Raw genomic sequence first — 14,758 nt, 5'->3', positions numbered from 1 at the left:
TGTGCTGCTGAACAGATTTTAGTAGAGCTTCCAGACTAAGAAAGACTAGAAAGAAAAGCCTGGCAATCAACTTCCAAAACTCAGCCACTAAAAACCCTACCGATCACAGTGGTCTGATCCACAGCCAGTCCTGGGGATGGTGCAGGACTGGGCAGTGTTTGGTTCCATTGTGCAGGGCCAACTCAAAGGGAGCGAACAACAACAAGGAGTTGAACTATTTTTATTTGGATGTTATTTTAACACAATGCCCTTCACATAAAGTCTCCCTGACAGCAGCGTGCCCTTTTCCGGGTACTCCTGAGCGCTCTGTGAGTCTTGGTTGTGTCTCAGGCATCTGGATGAGCTGGGATCCCACCTCCGGGGCCACGGAGACAGCTGCCAGCCTAGATCCTTCCAGTACATGGGAAGCAGCCATTCGCTTAATCAGCGATCACTTGTGTATTTGCCTTTTCCATAAAAAATAGAGTGGAATTGATTAATTCCTGCCCAGAGATTTCTGTTTACTTATTGTGGTTGTTTTATTTCAGAATCATGTGTCATGGGCTGTGCCATCAAGTGGTGTCTTTTTCGTTTTTTATTGTGCTTTAGGTGAAAGTTTACAAACCAAGTCAGTCTCTCATACAAAAATTTAGATGCACCTTGCTATATACTCCTAGTTGCTCTCCCCCTAATGAGACAGTACACTCCTCTCCACTCTGTATTTCCATGTCCATTCAGCCAGCTTCTGACCCCCTCTGCCCTTTCATCTCCCCTCCAGACAGGAGCTGTCCACATAGTCTCACATATCTGCTTGAGCCAAGAAGCTCACTCTTCACCAGTATCATTTTCTATCTTATGTTGTTGTTGTTAGGTGCCGTCGAGTCGGTTCCAACTCATAGCAACCCTATGCACAACAGAAAGAAACACTGCCTGGTCCTGCGCCATCCTTACAGTCCTTGTTATGCTTGAGCTCATTGTTGCAGCCACTGTGTCAATCCACCTCGTTGAGGGTCTTCCTTTTTTCCACTGACCCGGTACTCTGCCAAGCATGATGTCCTTCTCCAGGGACTGATCCCTCCTGACAACATGTCCAAAGTATGTAAGACGCAGTCTCACCATCCTTGCCTCTAAGGAGCATTCTGGCCGGACTTCCAAGACAGATTTGTTCATTCTTTTGGCAGTCCAAGGTATATTCAATATTCTTCGCCAACACCACAATTCAAAAGCATCATTCTGTCTTATACTCCAGTCCAATCTCTGTCTGAAGAGTTGGCTTTGGGAATAGTTCCAGTCCTTGGCTACTATTAAGTCAGGTCTTTTTATGAGAATTTGAGGTCGGCATCCCACTACTCTCCTGCTCCTTCAGGGATTCTCTGTTGTGTTCCCTGTCAGGTCAGTCATCAGGTGTAGCTGGGCACCATCTAGTTCTTCTGGTCTCAGGCTGATGTAGTCTCTGATTTATGTGGCCCTTTCTGTCTTTTAAGCTCATAATTACCTTGTGTCTTTGGTGTTATTCATTCTCCTTTGCTCCAGATGGGTTGAGACCAATTGATGCATCTTAGATGGCTACTTGCTAGCATTTAAGACCCCAGATGCCACTCACCAAAGTGGAGTACAGTATGTTTTCTTAATAGGTTTTATTATGCCAATTGACCTAGATGTCCCCTGAACCCATGGTCCCCAAACCCCTGCCCCTGCTACTCTGGCCTTCAAAGCATTCGGTTTATTCAGGAAACTTCTTTGCTTTTGGTTTAGTCCAGTTGTGCTGACTTCTGTATTGTGTGTTGTCTTTCCCTTCACCTAAAATAGTTCTTGTCTACTATCTAATTAGTGAATACCCCCTCCCTACTTCCCTCCCCACTCTCGTAACCACCAAAGAATATTTTCTTCTCTGTTTAAACTATTTCTCGAGTTCTTATAATAGTGCTCTCATACAATATTTGTCCTTTTGCTACTAATTTCACTCAGCATAATGCCTTCCAGGTTCCTCCATGTTATGAAATGTTTCACAGATTGATCATTGTTTTTTATCGATGGGTAGTATTCCATTGTGTAAATACACCATAATTTATTTATCCAGTCATCCGTTGATGGGCGCCTTGGTTGTTTCCATCTTTTTGCTATTGTGAACAATGCTGCAATGAACATGGGTGTGCATATATCTGTTTGTGTAAAGGCTCTTATTTCTCTAACATATATTCCAAGGAGTGGGATTGCCAGACCATATGGTAGTTCTATTTCTAGCTTTTTAAGGAAGTGCTAAATCGATTTCCAAAGTGAGTGTACCATTTTACATTCCCACCAGCATTGTATAAGTGTTCCAATCTCTCCACAACCTCTTCAAGATTTATTATTTTGTGTTTTTTGGATTAATGCCAGCCTTGTTGGAGTGAGATGGAATCTCATTGTTGTTTTGATTTGCATTTCTCTAATGGCTAATGATCATGAGCATTTCCTCATGTATCTTTTAGCTACCTGAATGTCATCTTTAGTGAAGTGTCTGTTCATATCTTTTGCCCATTTTTTAGTAGGGTTATTTGTCTTTTTGTTGTTGAGTTTTTGCAGTATCATGTAGACTTTAGAGATCAGATGCTGATTGGAAAAGTCGTAGGTAATCTTTTTACTCTTTGGGTGAAGTCTTTGGATGAGCATAGGTGTTTGATTTTTAGTAACTTCCAGTTATCTAGTTTCTCTTCTGGTGTTTGTGCATTGTTAGTAATGTTTTGTATACTGTTTATGCCATGTATTAGGGCTCCTAGCATTGTCCCTATTTTTCCTTCCATGATCTTTATCATTTTAGATTTTATATTTAGGTCATTGATTCACTTTGAGTTAGTTTTTGTGCACGGTGTGAAGTATGGGTCTTTTTTCATTTTTTATGCAGATGGATATCCAGTTATGCCAGCACCATTTGTTAAAGAGGCTGTCTTTTCCCCATTTAACCAACTTTGGGGTTTTTTGTTGTTGTTGTTGTTGTTTTAATATATTAAGTTCACGACACACTAAGGAATTTGAACTGTTGCAATCAGAGATCACTGCTTGAAGTTGCCCACTTTAACGTCAAGCTTTCTGTTGTGTGATGTGTCCTGTTATTTCCCATTTGAGAGAGTCGCTTTGTTTCTTGTGTCCTGTAGGGTGGGGACTTACCTTTAAATCTTTAAATGTATCCTTAGCACAGTGTTGGGCACATTTGGTAAACTTTTTCCATTAATACTTTTTTATATATATAAAGCAAAGGACGCTTGTGGCGCAATTATTAAGCACTCAGCTGCTAACCAAAAGGTTGATGGTTCAGACCCACCCAGTGGCTCCTCCGGAAAAAGACCCAGCGATCTTCTCCTATAGATTATAGCCTGAGAAACCCTATGAGGCAGTTCTACTCTGTCACATGGGGTCACTGTGAGTTGAAAATTGACTCCACAGCACCTAAGAACATTTGTGGCATGGTGGTTAAAGCGCTTGGCTGCTAACTGAAAGGTCAGTGGTTCAAACCCATCAGGCACTTCTTGGGAGAACGATGTGACAGCCTGCTTCCATAAAGATTTACAGCCTTGGAAGCCCTGGGGGGCAGTTCTACTCTGTCCTGTGGGGTCACTAGGGCACAGAATGGACTCAGAGGCAATGGGTATTTTCTGGTTCTTTACATACATATATATTTTTTAATATATATGTATAAATTATGAGGATGGTGCAGGACCAGGCAGTGTTTTGTTCTGGTGTGTGTAAGGTTGCTATGAGTCCGAACCAACTTGATGGCATCTAACAACAGCAACCAAAAAAAAAAAATACATAGAGAGAGTAGGATATTTAGGCTACGGAAATGAAGTTCCAGCAACATAGCAGGTCCTGGCACCAAGCTGGGTACACCTGGGGATACAAAGATGAGCATGGTGGGGAACAGGCTTCAGAGCCTGGAGACCAGTGGGTGAGGCCAGCGCCCAGGGACCCTGAAACCAGTTGCCATGGAGAAAGGCTGTTAGGGAGCACTTGGCATCATTGTGATTTAGAGCAGACGTCATGGAGGAGTCAGCATTAAGCGAGGCACTGGAAAATGGGTAGGATTTGGACAGATGGCCGTGACTGAAGGAGTCGTCTTGGGCAGAGGGAGCAGCTTCCATAAAGGACATGAAAACGCAGGACTTGTATCTCAGTTTCTCTGGGCGCATTTAGGAAGGCAAGAGATGCTCAAGCTGGAGAGCTGGTTAAAGCCAAGGGGGGTGAGGGTTTTAGTGGAGACCAGGAAAGACTTTCACTTGTGAGCAGAGGAAGATCCTTGGGGCTTTCACAGCAGGGGCGAGATGGGCTCTGAGCTGTACTTTGGGGAGATTGAGCTGGCACTGCCATTTCAAATAGATTGAAATCGGCCAAGAGAAGGAGGCCAGGAAGGGGAGGCTGATGGGCTAATTACAGTCAACTGAAGAGAAGGAGAAAACCCTGATGGTGCAGTGGTTAAGAGCTTGGCTCCTAACCAAAAAGGCGGTTTGAATCTACCAAGTGCTGGAAACCATGTGGGGCAGTTAGACTCTGTCCTATTGGGTCGCTATGAGTTGGAATTGACTCGATGACAAAGAGTTTGGCTTTTTTGGTTAAAGAGGAAGAAGGAGCCCTGGTGGCACAGTGGTTAAAAGCTCGTCTGCTAACCAGAAGGTCGGCAGTGTGAACCCATCAGTCTTTCCTTGGAAACCCTGTGGGGTGGTTCTACGCTAGTGTGTAGGGTCGCTATGAGTCAGAACCACTTGACGACAGTAGGTAAAGATGTGGAAATATGGGTCAGTCATCCTGGGCTGTTACAGGTAAGGGGGGTGGGGGAGAGCCATTTCAGGAGAGCTCCTTGGCAAGGAGGAGAAAGGACAGATTTGGCATCTGTGTCTACTGTGAAGACAGCCTTCTCAGAAGTCATCCCTCTCAGGCTCGGGACGGGGTCCCTTCAAGTATCTTGGAGTACTTTGTTTACCTTTTTTGTTGTTTGCATTTTTAAACTTTACTTTCAAAATGCATGGTGAAAGGCAGTTAGAAGAGAATAGTAGATTATCACAAGTGTGTTTTTTCGTGAAGAAATTTACAAAGATCATTAACAGCCCAAAATGCAAGAAATAGTAGACGATCCGATAGGAGAAACGTCTGCCAAGTGTCTCCATAGAATATCTAACGATTCCTTTCAAAGAGACAGTTCCACTGCTTTTAGTTTAGTTTAGAATTGCTGTAATGTGTAGCCGTATAGAATTGCTGTTGTGTGTAGCTGTATAAAATTGCTGTAGTAATAAAGTTCCCAGTTTTGAATCAGGCTGAGGGCCAGAGAGGTCAGGTGAGACAAAGGTGGACAAAGGAACATGGTATTTGGCAATTAGGAGGTTGCCAGAGTCCTTTCTGAAGTAGGGAGGTTGGGCCTACGAATGCAAACGGTGGAGGGGGTATGGGGAGGGGTCCAAAAGGGAGGCAGGCTCAGGGGAGGCTGTGGGACAAGATTGTTTAGACGAGGCCACCTGAGCAGATATACAGAGACCAGTGGAACAAGCAGAGGGAGTTTGATGATTCAGGGGAGAAAGAAGGTAGCAAGCCCCCAGACCTTAAAAATGCTTCTTCTCTGCCAGGCCTGTGCCGAGTCCTCACGTGTGTTTTCTTTTGACCCTGTAATGGCTGGTGCCGCGCCAGGTCCCATTTTATAAGTGAGGAAATGAAGGGTCTGAGAGGCCAAGTAATTTGTCTGAGGTCACAAAGGAGCAAGTTATATAGCAGGATTCAAACGAAGCTCTTCAAGCTGAGCCTGCTGTGTTTCCTCAGAGAACAAAGGCCTGAGCAGACCAGAGAGGCCGAGATCAAGGGCACCAGTAGATCACACATTGGCAAAGCTTTTTGAAAGTAAAAATATCCAATTTTGGTGAAAGTGCTGGGAACTGTGCCACCCACCTGCTAATGGTGACGTCCACAGGGCAGTTTGGCAGTGAACGTAGAAAGCCTCTGAAGAATAGATGCCCCTCACTCCAACTTAGATCTTCAGGAACCAGACCCATGGAAATGAGCCAGGCAGACACAAAGATGTTCATCACAGCATTGTTTAGAAACATTCCAGAGGTCGAAAATTGACCATCAGTTAAGTAAATAAAAATGTCTCCTCATAGTGAAGTAATATGCAACCTGCAAAAATTATGTTAAAATATATGAGTTGAGATGGAGAAACTTCGTAATGCATTGTTAAATGAATAAGGGTTTAGGGCAGTAAGTCAAGGAGACCCCAGGGAATCTTTTGGGGTCTTTTTAGGGGATTATTAACTCCAGTTATCTTTGACCGGGAGGGTCTTTGGGGATTTGGGTTGTCTAGTTTTTCCATAGTGAGCATGTACGTCTTAGGAAATTTGGACATTAGGTGGTCTACGTTTTTGTCATGTTCAAGAAGAGAGAGCAGTGGGGTCAAGAGGATCCATTTCTGTCCTGGGCTCCCTGTTCCCTTTCATCTGGTTTTTCTACCCCTTTCTGCCTTCTCATCTTTGCTTTTAGGCAAATCGTGTCCTTTTGATCTTGTGTAATTGTTATAAGGAACACATTCCCCTTGGGTGTCATTGCTTATTTTATGGTCCTTTCTATTGTTTGACTGAAACGTAGTCTACAAGAATGGCTTCAGTTCCAGGTCAGAAGCGTCCCTTAGGGCCATAGTCTCAGGGGTTCCTCCAGTCTCTCTCTAAGACCAGTAAGTCTGGTCTTTTTTTGTGAATTTGATTTTTTGTTCTGCATTTTTCTCATGCTCTGCCTGGAACCCTCTGTTGTGATCCCAGTCAGAGTGATCGGTAGTGGTAACAGGGCACCATCTAGTTCTTCTGATCTCAGAGTCATATAGGCTGTGTTCATGTGGTCCATTAGTCCTTTTGACTAATGGCTCCCTTGAGTCTTTTGTTTTCTTCATTCTCCTTTGCTCCAGATGGGAAGAGACCTATAGTTGAATCTTAGAGGGCCACTAGAAAGTTTTAAAGACCCCAGACAATACTTATCAAAGTAGGATGCAGAATATTATCTTTATGAGCTGTGTTGTGCCAATTGACGTAGGTGTCCCCCAAGTCTATGGTCCTTCACCTTTGAGCCTAGGAACTTCATTGCTTGAGGTGTTTGGTTATGTCTAAGAAGTTTCCATAACTGTACCTCTTGTGTGCTCTATTGTCTATATTAATGTACATGCAGCACCTACAATCCTGTATGTAGAAATATCCACAACCAAACCTATATCTGCAGCTGGGTGTGCTCCCTTACACCCTCCCACACCTTTTTAGCATACCTATCTACCTATGCATCCATTCATAAATTATTACTTGTTAATACTGTTGTTGCAGAATTGTCTATGTTAATTACCATAGTTGCCTTTTATTCTTGCGTTCCTCTCAGGGTCTTCCTTTGCCTTGGTCATATTGCACCAGCTTCCCCCATGTTGTGTATTGCCTTTCCTTTCATCAGTATTAACACGTGTCTTCTAACTAGTTAGTAATTTTCCCTCCCTCCCCGTCCCATCCCTGGTGACCATCAAAGAATGTTTGTTTTCCTGTGTATAAACCTTTTCTTGTTTCTTTATAATAGTGGTATGATACAATAGTTCTCGTTTTGTGATTGATTTATTTCGCTCAGCACAATATCCTCCAAACTCATCTATGTTGTGAGGTGTTTCATGGATTCCCTGTCACTCTTTATTGTGTAGTATTCCATTTTGTGTATGTACCACAGTTTTTGTTTATCCATACATCTGTTGATGGGCACATAGGTTGTTTCTATCTTTTTGCCCTTGTGAATATTGCTGCTGTGAACATGGGTGTGCATATATCTGTTTGTGTCGTGGGTCTTATTTCTTTATGGTATATACCTGAGAGTGGGATTGTTGGATCATATGGTATTTCTATTTCTAGCTTCTTGAGGAAAACCCATGCTGTTTTCCATAGCAGCTGTACCATTTTGCATTCCCACCAGCAGTGTATAAGACTTCCAGTCTCCCCACAATATCACCAACATTTGTTATTTTCTTTTTTTTTTTTCAATTAGTGCCATTATTGGGGTGAGATGAAATCTCATTGTAGTTTTGATCTGCGTCTCTAATGGCCAATGAACGCGAGTATTTCTTTGTGTGTTTGTTAGCCACCTGAATGTCTTCTTTGGTGAAGTATCTGTTCATATCCTTTGCTCACTTTTTTAATTGGATCGTCTTTTTGTTCTTGAGGTGTTGAAGTTTTTTATAAAATTTAGAGATCAGACCGTTGTCAGATATGTTGTAGCCAAAATTCTTTTCCCAGTTCGTAGGTTCTCTTATTACTCTTTTGGCGAAGTCTTTTAATAAGCTTAAGTGTTTAATTTTTGTCGTTATTGTTAGGTGCTGTTGAGTCAGTTCCAGCTCATGGCAACCCTGTGTACAACAAAAGGAAACCTTGCCCGCTCCTTCGCCGTCCTCACAATTATTATTCTTGAGCCCATTGTTGCAGCCACTGTGTCAGTCCATCTTCCTCATTTTCACTGACCCTCTACGTTTAATTTTTAAGAGGTTGTATTTATCTAGTTCATGTCTGTGCGTTTTTAGTTACGTTTGGTATTCTATTTATGCCAAATTAGGGTCTTTAGTGTTGTTCCATTTTTTCTTCCATCCTCTTTACAGTTTTAGGTTTTATATTTAGGTCTTTGATCCATTTGGAGTTAAACTTTGTGTATGATGTGAGGTATGGGTCCTGTTTCACTTTTCTATAGATAGACATCCAGTTTTGCCAGCACCATTTGTTAATGAGACTGTCTCTTTCCCTCTTAATGGACTTAGGCCCTTTGTTGAAGATCAGCTGTCCATAGGTGGATGAGTTTATATCTGGGTTCTCAGTTCAGTTCCATTGATCTATGTGTCTATTGTTGTACCAGTACCAGGCTATTTTGACTGCCATGGTTGTATATAGTAGGTTCTGAGATCAGGCAGTGAGTGTGAGGCCTGCTGCTTTGTTCTTCTTCAATAATGCTTTACTTACCTGGAACCACTTTCCTTTCCATTATAAATTTGGTGATTATCTCATTAAAGAATGCCGTTGGAATTCAGATTGGAATTGCATTATATGTATAAATCACTTTGAGTAGTATTGACATATTCACAATGTTTAGTATTTGTATCCATGAGCATAGTATGTTTTTCCACTTATGTAGGTGTCTTTTGGTTTCTTGCAGTAGTGTTTTTGTAGCTTTTTCTGTATAGGTCTTTTATGTCCCTGGTTAGATTTATTCCTAAGTATTTTATCTTTTGGAGGGCTTTTGTAAATGGAATTGTTTTCCTGTTATCCTTTTCCAGGTTCTCTTTGTTGGTGTATAGGAATCCAACTGGTTTTTGTATGTTGATCTTGTATCCCACTACTTTGCTGAATCCTATTCGTTCCAGTAGCTTTCTTGTGGAATCTTTGGAATTTTCTACGTATAGGATCATATCATCTTCAAATAATAATAGTTTTACTTCTTTCTTACCAATTTGAATACCTTTTATTTCCTTTTCTTGTCTATTTGCTCTAGCTAGGATTTCCAGTACAATGTTGAATAAGAGTGGTGATAAAGGGCGTCCTTGCCTGATTCCCATTCTCAAAGGGAATGCTTTCAGTCTCTTTTTCTGTTGAGAATAATGTTGCCTATTGGTTTTGTATAAACACCCTCTATTATGTTGAGAGGTTTCCCTTCTATTCCAATTTTGCCAAGTTTTTTTTATCAGGAATGGGTGTTGGGCTTTATCAAGTGCCTTGTGTTGATTGAGATGATTAAGTAATTCTTTTATTTATGTGGTGAATTACATTGATTGATATTCTAATGTCAAACCATCCTTGCATACCTGTTATGAATCTCACTTGCTCATAATGTATTATTTCTTGATATGCTGTTGAATTCTATTGGCCAGAATTTTGTTGAGAATTTTTGTGTTTATTATTCATGAGGAATATAGGTCTGTAATTTTCTTTTTTGTGGTGCCTTTGGCTGGCTTTGGTATCAGGGTTATGCTGGCTTCATAGAATGAATTCAGGAGTATTCTTTCATTTTTTATGCCCTGGAATAGCTTGAGTAGTATTGGTGTGAGTTCTCTGAATGTTTGGTAGAATTCTCTAATGAAGCCGTCCAAGCCAGGGCTTCCTTGTTGGTATTGGGAGTTTTTTTAATTACCTATTCAATCTCTTCTTTTGTTATGCACATATTCAATTTTTCTACTCCAGTTTGTGTTTAGGTAGGTACTATATTTCTAGAAATTTGTCCATTTCCCATAGGTTTTCAAATTTGTTTCAGTACAATTTTTCATATTATTCTATCATGATCCTTTTTTATTTCAGTTGATTCTGTTGTAATGTCATTCATCTCATTTCTTATTTGGGTTATTTGCTTCCTCTTGTGCTTTGCTTTTGTTCGTTTGACCAGTGGTTTGTCAATTGTATTGATCCTTTGAGAGAACCAATTTTTAGTTTTGTTGATTCTTTCTGTTATTTTTCTGTTCTCTGTTTCATTTATTTCTGCTCTAATTTTTATTATTTCCTTTCTTCTGGTGACTGTGGGCTTCTTTTTGCTGCTCTCTTTGTATTTGTTCAAGTTGTAGGGTTAATGTTTAGATTTTGGCCCTTTTCTTTTTTTTTTGGTGTGTGCATTTATTGCTGTAAATTGGCCTCTGAGCACTGCTTTTGCTGTGTCCTAAAGGTTTTGGTGTGTTGTGTTTTCATTGTCATTTGATTCTAGGAATTTTTTTTATTTCATCTTTGAAATGATAAAAGGTGTTATTGAGTTTCCATGCATTTGATTTTTTTTCCCCCTTGCTCTTCCCTCTTAACTGATTACCACGTTTACAGCATTGTGATCAAGGAAAATGCTTTATATTGTTTCCATGTTTGGGGTTTTATCAAGGCTTGCTCTGTGTCCTATTCTGGAGAATATTCCATGTTTGTTGGAAAAGAATGTATACTTTGCTTCTGTTGGGTGGAGTGTTCTGTATATGTCTATGAGATTGAGTTGGTTGATGGTAGTATTTGGATCTTCAGTATCTTTGTTGAGTCTCTTTCTAGTTGTTCTGTCCTTCACCAAAAGTGGTGTGTTAAGTCTCCTACTATTATTGTGAAACTGTCTATTTCTCTTTTCAATGCTGTTAGTTTATATTATGTATTTTGGAGCCCTGTAATTGAGTGCAGATATAGTTACTATGGTTATGTCCTCTTCGTGGATTGACCCTGTCTGTGATTGTTATAAAGGGTAATTGTAATTGCCCTTCCTTATCTTTTATGTTGGATTTTGCCTTAAAATCTAATTTATCAGAGATTAATACTGCCATTCCTGCTCTTTTTTGGTTATTGTTTGCATGATTATATTTTTTCCATCCTTTGAGTTTTAGTTTGTTATGTCTTTATGTCTAAGGTGTGTCTCTTGTAGACAGCATATCAATGGCTCTTTTTTTTTTAATCCATTCTGCCACTCTCTGTCTCTTTACTGGTGCATTTAAGCCATGTCAGTGTGATTATCAATAGGTATGAGTTTGTTGCTGTCATTTTGTTGTGCTTTGTGTCTGTGTGTGTGTGTGGCATTGACAGTTTCTTCATTCTGTTTAATTTTTTTGTGCTGAGTTCTTTTTGTTTATGGATTATTTTTTCATTTCTTTAGTTGCTGATTTTGTGTTTACTATGTTTTTCTTCGTTTTTATTTTGATGAGTAGGCTTATTAACTTTCTTTGTGGTTACCTTGAAATTTTCCTTCATCTTCCTAAGTTTAAAGCAGCCTTTTGTTTCTTGATATCACCTTGACTTCCTCTCCATGTGAAAGTTGTATAACACACCATTTATTCCCCCTTTTTGTTTTAATGTTATCATTTACAGATTGACATCTCTGGTTCCCTATTTTCAGTCTTTCAGTTTTTTGTTTGTTTGTTTTGAGGGTTCTTTATCTGGGTTGTGTCCTAATCTCAGGTCATCGTCTGATGTTGTTGGTTCTCTGTGTGAAGGACTCCCTTTAGTATTTCTTGTAAGGCTAGTCTGGTTTTCACGAAGTCCCTGAGTTTCTGTGTATCTGGAAATGTCCTAATTTCATCATTGTATTTGAGAGACAATTTTGCTCGATATATAATTCTTAGCTGGCAATTTTTTTCTTTCAAGGTTTTATATATGCCATCCTTTTGCCTTCTTGCCTGCATGGTTCCCCTTTGTAGGTGACTTTTTATTTTACCCAAGCTGCTCTCAGGATTCTTTCTTTGTCTTTGGTTTTGACAAGTTTGATTATGATATGCCTTGGTGACTTTCTTTTGGGGTCTATCTTGTTTGGGATTTGTTGAGCTTTTTGGATGGATATCTTCTTGTCTTTCACAATATTAGGGAAGTTTCCTGTCAGCAATGCTGACAGTTCTCCCTGGGTGCCCCCCTCTTTTTTTTTGGCCCCCTCCTCTTCTGGAATTCCAATCACCCATAGACTTTTTCCTCTTCATAGTGCCCCCCATAATTTTTAGCCTTTCTTCATTTTTCTTCACTTTTTTTTCTAATTTTTTTCTCAAATTGTTGTCAAGGGATTTCTCCTCTATTTCACTGAATCTGTCTTCCATTGATTCAGTTTTCCTCCTGTATCCTTCTATTGAGTTCTCTATTTCTGAAATTTTATTGTTAATCTTTTAGATTTCTAGTTGCTGTTTTTTATGGTTTGTAATTGTCTATTTTGTCGTTTTGTTCTTGTATTTTCCTGAATTCTATTGTTTGGGTTTTCCTTGATCTCTTAGAGAATCCTATATATTAGTATTTTTAATTCCTTGTCAGGTAGTTCCATTACCATCTCTTCCTCCAAAAGGTTTTCTGGTTCTTTATTTTGGTCACTTCCTGAAGCCTTTTTGTCCTGTTTCTTTATGTGATTTGATATTGTCTTGTTTTCTCTGAGTCATAAAGGTGCTGTTATATTTATTTATTATATGTTTGCTGCATCCTGATTTTTTGTTTTGTTTTGTTTTGATACATCCCAGTAGGTGGGATGTCCATGCTACTCTAGTTGCTAGCCTGGCTACACTGGGACTGTTACCAGCTATTTCTGGGAGCATTGGTTAGTAACTGGGTGTGTGAGTGTGGGTCTCTGTTCTCTGGTCTTCAGGGTGGTTGAGGATGTAGCCAGCATTGCTGTTTAGGTAATGTGTCTGTTCAGCCAGTCACTTGAGCATGGGTGCAGGGAGCATTCTCAGTGGTAGCTGGGTGAGGTGTTATGTGTGTGCACTGCTGGTTGCCAGGTTGGCAGGGTGAGGGTGCCCAGGTTGTCAGTCACCAGGTAGGTGGTACAGCACCCTCAACTGATGGTCGCAGGTGGGTAGGGCAGCACAGAAGTGGTCAGAGCATGCACAAGCCTCCGGTTGGGGAGGGGCAGTACAAAGGACAAGGCAGGATGGATGCCCCCAGATCATGGGTGCCCTCTGAAGGGCATGCCCCTGTCTGCTAGAGCTCTATGCAGAGGAGGGTGTGCCACCCATCCTCAGGTCCCCAGCACAGGTGGCTAGAGGGGATAGGAGGTGCCACTGGTCTGCAGACCCCCAGCATGGATGGTTGGGCGTTGGAGTGGGTGCCCCCAGTTTGTGGGCTCCCAGTGCCAGTGGCTGGGCAGAGCAATGGGTGCCGCCAGTCTGTGGACCCTCGGTGCAGGTGGCTGGGTGTAGGAGCAGGCATCACTGGTCCTTGAGTCCCCAGCGCAGTTGACTGGGTGGAAGAGGGGATGCTATCGGGCTCCCAGTACCGGTAACCAGGCGAAGAAGTAGATGCCACCCGTCCACGGGTCCCAGCTCTATGGCTGGGCTTAGGAGCCATATTTGTTAATGGTGTGTGTCTCTCTTTCCTCACTGAAATTTTTAAACATGCCCATTGTGTGACTAATGAAAACATTGATGTGCCAGCAGTTGCCAAGCTAGCTATGGAGGACATTACAGCTTTGGGAGTGACACAGAGCTGGGGTATCACTCAGCTGCCCCTCGTACCTCTTCTCTTTCCCTCTATCAGCAACTCTCCAGTGGATGCCAGGTCATACACAAGTTTTTCCATGAACATCTGCCCTCTTGAGTTGAATGCTGCTATCAAGATATTGGGAAGTGTATCTCTCCATCCGAACCAACACTCATAATTGTTTATTGGGTGCGAAAGGAAAGGAACTCCCACTATCTCAAGAGCAGGCTTGGCTTAAGCCAAAGTTTTGAAGGTTGCCACGAACCTGTCAAACCTTTCAAGACAGGGAGCATTTCCATGGGATTCTAGGAAGGGGCTGCTGGACATTGAGTTGACAGAGTCCTGATGATTCATTTTGCTCAGAATCCAAGAGCATCTGGAGCCACTCACAATGGTCTGATTGCATATCCGGCTCCCTGTTCCTCTTTCCGCAGATCCGAACTGGGCCAGTTTGAACTTGGGTGCCCTCATGTGCATTGAGTGCTCAGGGATCCACCGAAATCTTGGCACCCACCTTTCCCGCGTCCGCTCTCTGGACCTCGACGACTGGCCTATTGAGCTTATCAAAGTGATGTCATCCATTGGGAACGAGCTGGCCAACAGTGTCTGGGAAGAGAGCAGCCAGGGACGGACGAAACCCTCACTAGACTCCACAAGGTAGGAACCTCGGAAGGCGTGTGGTTACTAATGTATTTGGGCAATGGTTAAACCACTGGAAATGGCCTTAACAACAGCCACCTTTGGAATGGCCCTGGTGACCTATAGGAATGCTGATTAGTCCAGCGTGGAAATGTCCATATTTAAATTTGGTCTTCAGCAGATGCAGATAATTCAAACTCCTTAATTTTTTATGTTTGTTTTGAGGCCTTGGG

The 14,758-nt window shown here is 41.6% G+C and overlaps 1 protein-coding gene across 3 annotated transcripts in view; it reads left to right on the top strand.

Annotated features, from left to right (window-relative positions):
- AGAP1 (ArfGAP with GTPase domain, ankyrin repeat and PH domain 1) overlaps positions 1-14,758 on the top strand; it is a 672,497-nt gene that overhangs the window by 577,934 nt on the left and 79,805 nt on the right. For all 3 annotated transcript variants that reach the window (XM_064286507.1, XM_064286508.1, XM_064286506.1), the window contains one exon: positions 14,321-14,543. In XM_064286507.1, the coding sequence (XP_064142577.1) occupies positions 14,321-14,543 (223 nt within the window). The remainder of the gene's footprint in view (positions 1-14,320; positions 14,544-14,758) is intronic.

Source organism: Loxodonta africana, chromosome 6 (assembly GCF_030014295.1).
Source record: "Loxodonta africana isolate mLoxAfr1 chromosome 6, mLoxAfr1.hap2, whole genome shotgun sequence".
Classification (NCBI taxonomy): domain Eukaryota; kingdom Metazoa; phylum Chordata; class Mammalia; order Proboscidea; family Elephantidae; genus Loxodonta; species Loxodonta africana.
Note: the sequence above shows the minus strand (reverse complement) of the source record. Positions and strands in the feature narration are given on the sequence as shown.